The 13,745-nt window shown below is 41.2% G+C and overlaps 1 protein-coding gene across 2 annotated transcripts in view; it reads right to left on the reverse strand.

Moving 5' to 3' along the window:
- Positions 1-10,061: 10,061 nt before the first annotated feature.
- The window catches only part of gpc5c (glypican 5c), a 103,566-nt gene continuing 99,882 nt past the window's right edge, over positions 10,062-13,745 (reverse strand). For both annotated transcript variants that reach the window (XM_035951141.2, XM_023276519.3), the window contains one exon: positions 10,062-12,011. In XM_035951141.2, coding sequence (XP_035807034.2) covers positions 11,824-12,011 — 188 coding nt within the window. In that variant the 3' untranslated portion in view covers positions 10,062-11,823. The remainder of the gene's footprint in view (positions 12,012-13,745) is intronic.

Here is a 13,745-nt window from a genome sequence, read left to right on the forward strand (position 1 = left end):
CACCCACAAATACAGTTTTATGAAGACATCAAAGACTGACAGAGCAGAGTACAGCCAGATCTGATAGAAAACACACACATGCAGACGCAAACACACTCCCCATCCCAAATAAAGAGTGATGTAGTGAAGGAGCCACAGGACTGGCCGGCGTACAGGACCAACAGCCGGGCCTCTGCAGGGTTTCTGTGTAAATATCAGTGTGATGTTTCAACAGATGTAATCAGCCTTTAGAAGGAGATCATTGTGTCCTCTCCCTAAAAACCAGACTCATCCTGGGCTCTTGCAGATAGCATCGATTCGGCATCCTCTCTGGGTTTTTATATCAACCATTAGCCGGAGTTCAGCACATTCACTAAAGTGCTCGAGTGCTTACACATTACTCACCGAGTCTATGTCTTCCCTTTCTTCTTTCGCCTTCATTGTCTCTTTTCTTCTGCTCGTTTCATTTAGATTCCCTCCCCTGCATGTATGCACACTCATCTTCGCAAGAATATATGATCATACCTTCATCTTTGCCTGTTAAAACGCAATCATGCATATAATATAGAGTAGTTTCAACACCTGACTTCTCTTCTTGCTCGTCACTTTGCCATTGTCCCTAAATCACACTTAGCAAGCATCTGTCTGTGCAAACACAGCTTCCATAAGCAGTACATCTGCCTATCTCCATACACGAGGCCCTCCTCAACTGCCAGAGACAGATGATAACAGAAAAAGGAGTAATGTTGATTCTAAGTGCAAAGGGTGGACAGATAATACAGTAGAGGGAAAAATGAGAAATAGTGAGGGGAAACTGAGAGAGAAGTGAGGGAGGGAGGTGAGCTTATGAGGAAAGATAAGGAGGGAGAGAAAATGATGATGGATGACATGTGGAGAATGACGGAGAAGTGTGAGTTGCGGGGAAGAAAGTACAGCAGAGAGGGATTGCACATTCAGAGTGGAAAGGATGAAATGCAGGAAATAGAGCACATTTTCAAAGAAGAGGAGTGGAAAGAAAATGATAAGAATTAAGTGGAAAACGCCGAATGACCAGTGGGGTCTTTGAATTCTTGCAAACAGACACTGTCGGGGATGAGAAATGCCCCCTATGGTGTGTTGCGCTGTGCTTTTGTATATCTCCGTGGGCATCCTTGCACTCTTTCTACTCGGTAATATGAGCACATTCCAGTTTTACCCATGCATGGACCCAGTCTAAGGTACACTATACAACGTAATATAATAAATTTAAAAAAACATCACAAACTACTTTCTCTAAAATTACCCCAGGATGTAGTGGAGTGCATAAAATCCAATTGAAACATTGCTTACATCTGAATAACGGCCACTAAACACAGTTTTTTAATATTTGTTCTTACACTGTCTCTTACATAGTCATTGACACAGAAAAGCAAACACATATCTGGTTTACAGAGATTTATCAAATAAGAAAACTGAAATGGAGCCTCCCTCGTACACAAACAGTACCCATCTGGCGGTGGCCTATTCTCATTCCTGCACCAACTTCATCCAATTACTCTCTTCATTTACCTGCATGCTGTTCTCATATAAATATTTCACCTCCTCCATTTGTCATGTGTCTTAGCGGATGAATTAACTGCTCTCCTCATCCGCCTCTTGCTGTGAAAACTCATAAACATCCCGGGAAGAGATGACAATGCTGAAAGACACAGATGACCTCATGTGACTGACTCTCATGCCGGTAATTGTTTGTATATATAGATACAATCACTGCATTTATAATTCTCATGAGCTCAAGTTACTAAAGCAACACATTGGGCGGATAATATTTTCCTGGGATCGGCCGTGACAGTGACCTTGATATCATAACAGAATTTGAAACCGGCCGCAAATCTTCCCTAAATTTTAATGCATGTAAAATGCTCCAGAGTCAACTAACCTGAGCTCTCTTTCAGGTTTTTATGTGGTTCTGTTACAGATCTTCGTCCAGACTGGCAGCATCTTCGCTTCGACCTCAGAAACAGTGGGAGGCCACATCTCTGTGTGGTTCTCAGCCCCCCGTGAGGAGTCCGACATTATTTTCTTCAGACTTCAGAATATCCACGCATTCCTTCGACATTCCTCAGCCCTCCCCTGTACAGAAGGCACTTTATCTCATCACTCCTCCTCTCATTTCCCCCAATTTGCTTTTAATGAAAGAGACCGCATAAAAAGTGGAAAGTATTAGTGCTGACTCAGTTTGATCACCACCCACAAATACAGTAAGTGACTGCGTAAGTGTTAATTGTTACCACAGATATAAACTGCCAGCATTTGAAAGTGTTTATTTTTTTTCTATTTTAAACAACCCCCTTTTGAAAGCTGCCCAGCTTTAGGGCTGGTTTGTCTTAAGCCTTTTCCCTCACCCTCTCTGATCAGAGTGAAGCCGCTAATAGGGAATTGCCATTTAGATGGATTGTTCACTCAGCGCTCCCTGCTTATGGCGTTGTAAACTGGACTGTAAAACAAATCTAGCCTGTAAATCTTTCGGCCGAGAAACAGTCCGTCTTTGGTTGGTTTTCAAATGAAGCTGTAATGCTGTGTGTGTTTGTTTTCTGCAGCCCGAGGTGGAAAAGAATGCTCTGCTTGACCCATCGCTGATGTAAAAACTCCTCTTGAGTCATGCATCATTTACACTTGTGAATGTAGGGGTATGCTTGCTTAACATGTAACATTGTCGTGATCAGTGATGCGTACATTCATGTTTTACAAGGTGCTCAATAGTGAGAGACTGCGTTCCAGGGAAAAGGACTCATTATTATATGAATGTTACTTGTGCTTGTAATTACACTTACTGGCCTCTTAAAACTCCCTGAAGTTTTTGCATTTTTACCCTTTTTCCTCTCCCTTTTATCCTCACCCTAACTGGTTGAGGCAGATGGTGGCCCTCCCTAAGCCTGGTTCTGCTGGTGGTTTCCACCTGTTAAATGGGAGTTTCTTCTTCCTCCTCTCAAAAGCTTGTTCAAAGGGAATCATTTAGATTTGCTGTGTTGCTCACTGTAATATAATACTCTCAGGTATTTCTATGTGATGAGCCTTGACCAGGACTTATGTTGTGGATTGGCGCTGTATGACGAAAACTCAGTTGAATGGACTTGTTTTAAAATACCACTGGACAAAGAGAATAACATCTGAACAAAGATCCAACTGATAATTTCATTCACCTTTTAGATTTTTGCCAAGCTTTCCGATCTTACTATTTGAAAAAATTACAGCCTGGAGTCAGTGTTCAGCCAGTGTTGCAGCCAAAAGTCAAGATAAGTCAACTCAATATTATTTAGTTACAGAAGTACAGAGAAGTACATAGAAAGCTGTACAAAGTTAGTCAGCGCTCACATATTATTACTATTATAGGTCTGTGAGTTGCTGGCCATGAAGTGAAAGTGTGGAGAAAGTTTCAATGGACTAAAGTTAGCAAAAAAAAAAAGTTGTGGTATTGATGAACTTAAAGACCTTATGCACATTCATATTGATATTTTTCTAGATGGATATCTTCTTCTCAGTTTAAAAAAAAAAATCTGTCCATAGCCATTGCTTTACAAAGTATAACTATACATGTTCATTTTTAAAAATTATCTAGCATGTGAACCATTTTCACTTAGTAATGTGATTGCTTTTTCAGATGTATAGGAGATTTGAGATTGAAATTCAATAATTTCTGTGCAAGTAGTAGTTCCATTAGGTTAGACAGTTGGGGCTGGCTTTTTTGCTGTCTTATCAGTAGTCTGAGAGTTCCTTGATCGGAGTGTGGTGTTACTGCACTGTGGAGAGACTGCTGCTGGTCGGTATATTGACTGGAGGTGGGAGGAGGTATCTGACAAAGGAAGAAATGAGACTAGTTAAATGCACAATCAATGCCATGTAAAATGTGAGTAACTTGGATGTGTTAACGGCATCTTTGACTGAACTGTGAGGAGTATCAAGGAAGTTATTTAACCAATAGTTTTTGTAGAGTAATTAGTAAAGCAACTTTGCCTATATTTGAAGAGTGACTAATTACATTTTCATGAAATTTGCCCAATAGTTACCTTGTTGTCTTCGGTGTTAGTTATTAACAAGCGTGTTATGGGTAGATATGAGTGGCAGTTATCCAGGTTTGCATGTGCACCTTCTTTAATGTCTCCTTTTAACGTTATTTGGACTCACAGAATATGAACAGGTGAAAATATGGTGAAAATTCTGTGCGGCACATAGTAATTCAACAACTCTGTTTTCTTATACATGACAGCAAATTTAAGAAACTACTCTTTTGGTGTGAATGTGCTCTCATTGTAAGGAAGTCTCGCTGCTGTTGCTACTGGTACTAGCAACTAAAAATCATTTCCACTGAATTGCAGGGCTTTGTGCTTTCAGATGACAGCAATTTTGATTCAGTCATATGCAATTTAATATGCAGCAGCAGAATTTTCCCTCAGCTTATATTTGGGCTTTGGGGTTAACTTTCATCTACAAAAAAATGTCGCCAGAGAATTTCTGTGCATACCTGATTCTATTTCTTTTTCATTTGTCAGTACGAGTCATCATTTTTACTGCTAAAGGACAATCATGGCATTTAGGAAATATGCGCCATATTTCAGATTTTAATGTAGCCTATGTACCGTACACTGTATATTAGTATTTTTATATCTTACAAGCATATGTCTGAAAAACAACAACAACAGGCTTATTGGCTAATTCATAAAAGAGTTAACAAAGAAACCGTGCTGGGGACTTGTGTTATCCTGACAGTAGGGAAGTTAGTGATGTGGTTTTCCTGTCATTAACGCAACCCAAAATCCATTCGGCATGAGGAAGGGAGAATATCTTATGAGTACGGGGGAGAAGCCGTAGTGGCTCTGAAACATTGATTTCTCTCTCTCACGCCTTGAAGAATCAGACAGCAACAGGCATCTCTGACTCTGTAATCAGAGCCAATCAATGACGCTCCTATCAACCAGCCCCCTCATTCATCCAGGTTCACACACTCCTGCCCTTAATGTGACATTCATGCTACCAACACACTGAGGTTTGGTATTCAGCAGACGAATGCAGGGGAAAGATCCTGACAAATTAATACAATGGTCACACAATTTTCAGTTGTAACCTGACAGAGACAGAAGGAGAGGGAGAGAGAGTTGGAGAGGTGGAATGGCACCCAAGGGAGCTATGGAACATTCACACGAGTGCTCATCCATCTCCAGGACATGAGGATGGAGGCTGCCTGTAGCATGCCAAACAGAGCGAGCCCGACAGAGAATTCAACATGAGATGCAGGCCAGCCTTGAACGTATGTGATAGACATGTCTGTACGCACACATAGGCACGTACGACCCCTTCCTTAACTCCTCACTCATACCTCACATTACACAAACACCAGCGGCAACCCCGCTGGTCTAATTGGAATGGGGGCTCATACTGATGGGGCCACATTTCTCTCTCTGGCTGGCCATTGTCATGTGGGGACATAATTAATCTGTTTTCCCAGCCAGACCTTCATGTTGACTAATGTTCAGGCCCCTCTGCACTGCCTTATTAAGACACAATACATTCTAATGACACCCTCCCTGCACTCTTGGTTCTCTCACTGGCCAGTAAATAACTTTAGTTCTTTTGTGGACATGTGTGTGACTTTATATGCGCAGTGTGCATGTTGTGCACAACATTTTGTATTTGTTGGTCAAATATAGAGGCTAATCTGTAAGCTGATTTATGTGTTGCACACACTCGCCATGTCATTGTTACTGTGCATAATCAAACTGGGTCCAGTGAACACGCTGATAGCCGGATTTATCTGTTTCAGCAATTGCACAGTTCATGTGAATGTGGAATTGGTTTAGTCTAAAACCACTGGTCTGAAACTGGTTGAAAAAAGGTTGTGGAAGAAAAAAGAAAAAAAAATTGCTAAACTACCCTCATTATTCTATCCAACATTACTTTCCAGAGTCACGATGAGAATTCAACACGCCTCAACAAACAACCAATGTTTTATTTCCATGTAACAGGATGAAATGCATAATTTAAAACATAAAATGAGCTAAAAATCTGAAGCAGATGCAGCTGTAAAAGGGGAATTCTGTATTTAGCAGGAAGTAATATAAGAACGCTGAATTGCTTTCAAACAGAGCAGACAACTACAGTTTATTACTGGTACAGATGACAGAGTACAGCCCTGTAAACTTTCTTGGTTAACCAGCAGAAGAAAGGATGTTCCGGCAGTTTTCAAAAATTGGGTTTCATTCCTTTGAAAATGTTTTGTATCTACATTTTAAGCAGCATTTTGTGTATGAAAGGTTCTATGCAAATAAAATGTATTATTCTTCATATCTGGAATATATACAACCCCCATAAGCTGCAATTTTGCAAAATCTGTACAGATGCAATTTAAATTCTTTGCTTAGACACACTTCAGGATTTAACCACAGGTTTCAAATGACAAATTACTGTAGTAATAGCGGCTGGTTTACTTTTACCCTTTTCCACGTATATTATAATGAGCAGGAAGGCTGTAAAATGAGCAACTCACACAATTATTCTCTCAAAGTAAATTCTATTTGCTGAAATACCAGCGAAAGCTGTGTGCCCATTTAAATTGAGGATAAAGAATATTAAATTATGAAGAATTACGGCATGTCTAACTTTTTTTTTCTCTTGTTCCATTCAAGATCCTCTCTGTCTTTTCTCTCATCAGTTTGAGAGATGATCAGGATGTGTGCTCAGAAGTCTAGCTGACCTCACCCACCTTCCCTCGTTGGATTTTGACAGTATCGTGGGCAGCAAAGTCAAGAAAACTACTTCACCTGTGGGTCCCCTCTGTGAGTGGCTGGGAGGGTCTAAGCCAGCTGCCCAGTATTCTGGCCTGTGGTGTGGTGGTTCAAGTCTGCCTTTATTTTTCTTTCATAACAGGAAGAATAAGTCGGGATTGTTGGGGGATCTGAAATCATTGCACAACTGAATGACTGTTCATATGCTGTTCATACACATGCAGAATGACTTGCCAGAGGGAGCAATCTATTGAGTGGAGGATGGCTTCTTTTCTTTTTATTTAGAGCCATATTTTGGGGCATTTTTGCCTTTATCTTCTGAAAGGGACAATGGAGAGAAGGACAGGAAATGTGGGATAGAGAGCAGAGGAGCAACACAGAGCAAACTGTCCAAGGCCCTTGCAGTATGCACACCAAACACTCGGCCATCAGGTTGCCCCAAAACTTAAACCTTTACCATTCTTGGCATGCATGAATGCTTGGTACAATCATACTGGTCTTTATAGTATTTCTTTGGTTAGAAACAAATCACTATAAATTGTCCTGACAGAAAATGACAACAACCTCACTGTAACTGCCAAAAGGATTAGCATCCCCTAATGCTGTTTTCCTGTTCTCTGCCAGCAGAACAGTGCATGATGGGAAACACAACTGACAAGTGAGGCCAATCAGTGGATAGATGGAATAAAGCTGAAGTTCTTGTGTCCTTGTGGCAGATTTGATCTCTGTCATTGATGCTGATCCTCTTTATGCTTTATCATGTTGAAAATGTGTTTAATTGGACTCAATTAGACAACCTCAAGAACTCACTGAGCTTAATGCTCATTGGCCGTTGGAGCAAAGTGACAGAGTGACAACTGCCAGTGACAGCATGTGTTAGACTGCTGTGAGAGCAGAGGGAGCTCTGAGCAGAAGGAAATGGATACAGCTGATGGCTGAAAGTCAAGAAGGAGAGCTGTGGTTAACAGGAGCCACAGGTCCCCCTTCGATTCCCCTCCGCCTCACCCAATTGTCCATCTTAGAAAAGCTATTTCCAGTGCTTTCCTCCTTCCTTCATCCAGTTCGAGCTTGTCACTCTGATCCCCTTGGTGCAAAGGTAAGACAATCTGGGGATGGGGGTGGGGTTACTCCACTGTCACCCTGCTATTGCACAATCAGGCAGACTTCAGGGAACATCTGCTGGAAAACGAACTTATGCATTTTAACTCTGTGCTCGCAGTGTGTGATGTAACTGTGGTTCATCTCTGACTGCGTGAATTTGTGTTAGATCTACTCCTTACTAAGGCAGCAAAGGCCTGTGTGCGAGTGTGTGAGGATGTTTAGGTGTGGACTTGGCCGAGCCAGTGGGACAGAAGCGCTGATGTGTGCTACTGTTTAAAATAGCCCAGACAGACAGCTGAGCAGCTGTGACCTCAGGTCCCCTGAACTCTCAGTTACACTCAGTGACCACACCGTTTCTTGTAACGTGTGTCTATACCTACAGTATAATGCACTGAATCATCCATGCTCCCTTTAAAAGACATCAAATTGTCTTTATAACGTTAACTTAAGAACAAAAGCAGGAGTTCAAAGTCATTTTCAGGCTAACTCAATTTCAGTTTCTGAGTTTGCTCCCATTATTGTCCATATTTAAAAGCCATCCACGGCTTTCCTCATCAGTCACTGGAAAATTATTTAAGGATGACAGACAGCTTTGGGTTTGCCAGGCAGACCAATACAGCCCAATTACACCTCAGGCAAAGAAGCAGCACAATATCCTCAGACTGGGTACTCTCCTCTGTGCTCTGCAGCCAGCAAGACACTCACAGCAACAAGCATGAAATAGACTCTGAGGATCAGATACGGTGTGCGTGCAGTTGGAACTGTACAACTGTGAGACAGGGTGTGTGAATGAGATCACTGGTGTGTGTCTGTGATGATGATGATTTTTCGTCCATTGTGACATTGTGTGCTTTTGCCAGGAAAGTGCTATTAGTTATGTGCTCCCAGGCTGATGGCTAAAACAGTGGGAGGTGTGGTGAGACTTGGAGGGCCACTGTCGCCTGATACATTGCCATCGAATGCTTTTATAATAACTGCACGGAGGAAAAGAGACCAGTGTTACTCCGAGGACCAATTATAAACATTACTTCGAAATAGTTTTGCTTCAGTCTCATTGCATGTGTATGTGACTAATCTGGCTATAGTTAGCTATGCTAAAATAATTCCGAAAAAAGGAGTAACGCTTGACATACACTTGATTTAAACCATATCTTCACATTATTTGAGCTCAGCGTGGGATACAGTACTGTGTACAACATTGCTAAAGACAGTTTTTGTACGCCACATGCTCGCCTTGTGTTTTCTAAGCTGAGGCCAACGGTGATGCTAAACTTGCAGCAGAAAGTACAAATTCAGGGAAATTGAACTCCATGAATAGGCAAAGTCCTCCTTCAGGACTGGCCAACAGGTCAGCCACATCAACGGAGTGAGTCAACTGTTACAGTCGATGTGCCTGTCATCATGACTGACTTTCCAGTGCCAAACCTATTCATGTCTTGTGCACTCTCACACCCCGCTTGCCTCTATTCCTGGTGCAAACACAGACCGGTAAGTTTAGCAAAAGGCTTCCTAGATGCAAATAGAGAAGGTCAGACCGAGACAGCTTGCCCTGCCAATGCCCTCATAACTCAATCCCCCTCACTGCTGACCATGAGCAAGTATGATCACAGTCTTTGGGGCTGCAAGTTAACCCTCTGCTGGCTCTACCTCTGTACTTGGTGCACAGACAGGATAATATTATCAGATAAACAACTGAAAAATCACCACTGTCAACTTGTGAAAGTATCTGGTGCAAATGTGACCCCATCACTATGTAATATTCCTTATTGAGGGCAGAGGAAATGTGAGTGGTGCCAACATGAAATATTGAAGACTACTTGTGCACACAGGTGTTTGCACTTATTAGCCAGATTCTGTTGGAGATGGGTGGAGCTATTCTGAAAATTACGCAACATACCAATAGAACAAACAGATGTTCTGCCCTAACAGGCACAATATGGAAGTGAAAGGAAATGCCAATCAAGTATGGGCTGCACAAGCACACATAATCCTGAGAACTAATCAGAAATAACAACTAAAAGCACTGGTGTGAAAGTGCCAGGGGTGTATAGAGCCTTCAGTAAATATTGTTTCTAACAAAATCTGTATTGTTTGTGACTGGTATTCCTTAAGGAGGGGATACCGAGGCAAGCAAAAGAGCAGAGCACTTTTAATAGAGCTCAACTACACTGTATCATACTGATACAAAATAGAGACAAAATGAGACACAGAACAAATGGCAAGTGATGTAAAATATGTACATTTATACACATGCGAGGGTATAGGACTGTAAGAGATCAGTGGGTGCATTGAACGCTGTCTGGAGCAACACATATATGGAGGAAAACAAACAAATGTAGTTACAGAACACAAAAGGTGGCCCATTTAAACTGCCAAAATCTTACATTGCTGTGGTCATCTCCACTTTCCATTAACTGCAGGGCTTTAAAGTGTAATTGTACGTATATGAATGTAATCTATAGACCTGTTTAGCTTAGATACTGTATACTGTAAGGGCATAGTCAGCTTCTGTACTGCATCTGCATAGTGCTGACCATACATTCATCATCCCCATTCACACAGGTACTCATCTGTGCTAGTATGAGTAGATATAACATCCTCACCTATACAAGAAATACAACTAGTACACAGAGGATGCTATTGTAGAAGTAACTGATTTTTTGTTCAATTTCCAAACCGCCATTTAGAAGAGAATGGCAAAACTCAATGTCATGCCATCAGTGAAAAATGATGGGAGACGTTTTAAAATATATGTTGTTAGTTTTGCTTTCTGCAGAAGGACCCAATTCTATCATGATAATTTGATATGTTTGTAGTTTATACATGCATTAATGTGCAAGTCAACAAGCAAACACACAAAACTGGATGCACAATAAACATTAGTAAAATCAACAATGTACAGACTTTGTTCAAATGTCCAATATTGTCCATTTATGTCATGGGCTTGAGTTGGAAAATAATATACATTCCTGCTTTATTTTTGACAGACATTAAAACTCTTTAGTTGTTGTTTTTTTTTTGTTTTTTGTTTTTTTGCATTGTTTTCTGTGTAGTATGGAGCAGAGAAGCATAGCCCATTCATAGTTAACAGAAATAAAAAGAAAAACCCAATCAGCTCAATCAGATAGGAGCTTTTTCAGGATCAGAACCTCATACGCTCCCTCAAATCCTTTCCACCTATGTACAATTACATACTATACACACCTAGTTTATCTGCACAATATGTTCAGCCGTGCAAGTGTGCCTGTGCCGTACCTGCGAACGCATTACATTCTAATCCCTGCCAAGGTACACAGTCATTAGAGTATATCAAATCTGCTGTTCTGGGCCAGGCACCTGGGACTGATCTATCAGTCTATCATGCATTCCTTAATCCTCAAAAAGAAATGAGTTGAGTTTTCAAACGAGCTGAATTCTTCTGGCTGGCTGGCAAATGGTGCAGTGCAGTGATGAGGTTTGGAGCTTGAGCAGATAAGTAAAAACCAGCAGCAGAAAAAGAAGACAGCTGTTCTGGTGTATGTAAAATGCATGTAAGTGATTGTTTATATTTGTAAGTGTTCTTAAGTAAAATCAGAAAGGTACAGTCCCATTCTGAATCACAAGGGCTGCGTTTGTGTGAGTGAAGCGAGGAGCTGTATGGCTTTATTTGTGTTTGTATACACAAACATGTCAAACAGCATAGTGGAATCAGCAAGCTTAATCTTTAAAGATGAGCGTATATGGAATCAGCTTGTGCAAACACCCACACGGGTGATGCTGCAGGACGACAGGTTCCTGCAATAGCCCCCCCCATCTAGTCTCCTAGAACGCTGTCCACGCCCTGCCCTGCTCTCCATTTGTACTGTTCCTTCATTACCGTCCATCCGTGTAGGCTGAGGACAGGAGTAAGGATTATATTTGTGATATGTAAATGATATGAATGTCTGTGTGCATGTAGGTTCCTAAAGGGTCATGGGTGAGGCTTGATTCACAGACGCTGCTGGCATCAGAACAGGATCCACTGCAAGCAAAGTCCAGAAAGAAGCAGCGCGAGGCTCCAGGGTCGCGCCCAGCTGGCAGATGGCGAGCCTCCTATCACCCTCACCGAGGGGGGCTTAGAGGGGTTCTCTTGTGGGCTTTTACCTCCAGGCTGTCTCCCAATTGGCTTTCCTTCACTAGAGGTTTCTTTATGTACTGTGAGACACAAAAACGAATAGACAGACAGACAGAGAAGGGAAGAGAAAAAACAGTCAGATAAATAATTTAACTCTTCACTGTAATCATAGTAATCTCCTTTAATGTTCCTTTGGGCTTGTAAAATTGTATATTAGGGGCTCATCATCATCCAATCACTTTTCCCATCATCTCTTTTCAAGCCTTTTCAAAAACAATCAGACATAAAAATGATGCACGATTATGTCTGTTACAGTTAAAGTGAGTTCATATGTACATCAGAAGATGCACAGCTGTGGCTGTTTCAGTTGAAAGCACCCATAATTTACTGTCAAGAGTGCTTTAAAATGTTCACAAATGCGTTTACAGCGGCTCTGTGTTACTGTTCAGCTAACAATTCAAATTCTGGCTCATGTACATTAAACTAGTGTGATTGTATATTGTGCATTTTGTTCTGGCCCACAGGTTACACTGTACAATAAAAACTTATCTCTCACATTTATCTCCATACACATATCATCATAGACACCAATCATGGTGTCATTAAATCCAGTCAGATATGAATGAGGGTGATAAATGTAAGGCTGACACTAAGCATCCACTTTATAATAGACCCTCCCCCATCGAACATATATGTAAAGTTACACATGCAAACACTCAAACTTTACTGCTTAGATAGGTTGAAATATTAGCTTTCCTCAGCCTCTATCAATATATCATCACGCTGCTTCTCTCTTTCTCTTTGGGTGGTAAAAATGGGTTGGTGTGTCTTAAATCCACAAAATCAAAAGGAAATGGATTCCTGCTGCTCATTACCCATCCTTCTTTCCGCTCCTTTTCATAGATCCCAGTCTGACCCAACCCGGGCCAGCTAAGTACATCAATGAATTAGAAGCAGATTAACTCCCCCAGAACAGCAGCTGCTCTCAGATAGGAATTAATTTCCAGTTAACCTGCATATTTAAGACACTACAAGTATCAAACATGTAGTTTTACTCCATGAGCAGAACTCAGAGGCTCTGCAAACCTTGTGTGAGTGTATAGAGATGGGCAGGACCAGAATTCCAAAGGATATAGAGAGAAACAAAGAGACAGGGAGCTAAGGATAGAATGACTGTGTGTGGTGTGATAGGGGGTATGCTAGTTATCAGAGCTCTGACAGTGCCAAAGCCTGAAGTCAAAATGTTTCTATAAACTGTCACAGCCATAAAAACGGCCCAAATTTGCCATGATTCCCACCGCTGTGTGTATAAACTGATCTGTCTAGAGTTCGGGTGTCGAATTAAATACAGTTACAGCCTTCCCTGTCGCAATGACTTGACTGTCAAACAACTTGACAGCTATGTGTGTGATAAGTTATCAGATATTACACCCATATAAAACCCTGAAATTTATAGCACATCACTCAGGAGTTTTAAAAACCTCACTAAATCACTTCTACGCCAATATAAAAGAGAAAAATGTATTGCTCCTCTTAAGCTGTCATTTACTATGAATTCTTCCTTTCTTTGTATTTCTAAAAATACATTCTTCAGTTGAAGTACGACACATATCAACCCATCCCACTCAGTGCTCTTGGGTTTGTAAGCATGCATGTGTGAATAGGGTTGGGCAGAGCTCTAGAGAGAAAAGTGTTTCCCGTGCCAATGGTTTTTGTTGTTCCAGTAGACAATAGACAAAGACATCATTTATCCCAAATCAGATTGCCGTTATTGTTTCAATGGAAATGGGCTGCATCTCATCAGGGAGATGTCA

This window comes from Amphiprion ocellaris, chromosome 10 (genome assembly GCF_022539595.1).
Source record: "Amphiprion ocellaris isolate individual 3 ecotype Okinawa chromosome 10, ASM2253959v1, whole genome shotgun sequence".
NCBI lineage: Eukaryota > Metazoa > Chordata > Actinopteri > Pomacentridae > Amphiprion > Amphiprion ocellaris.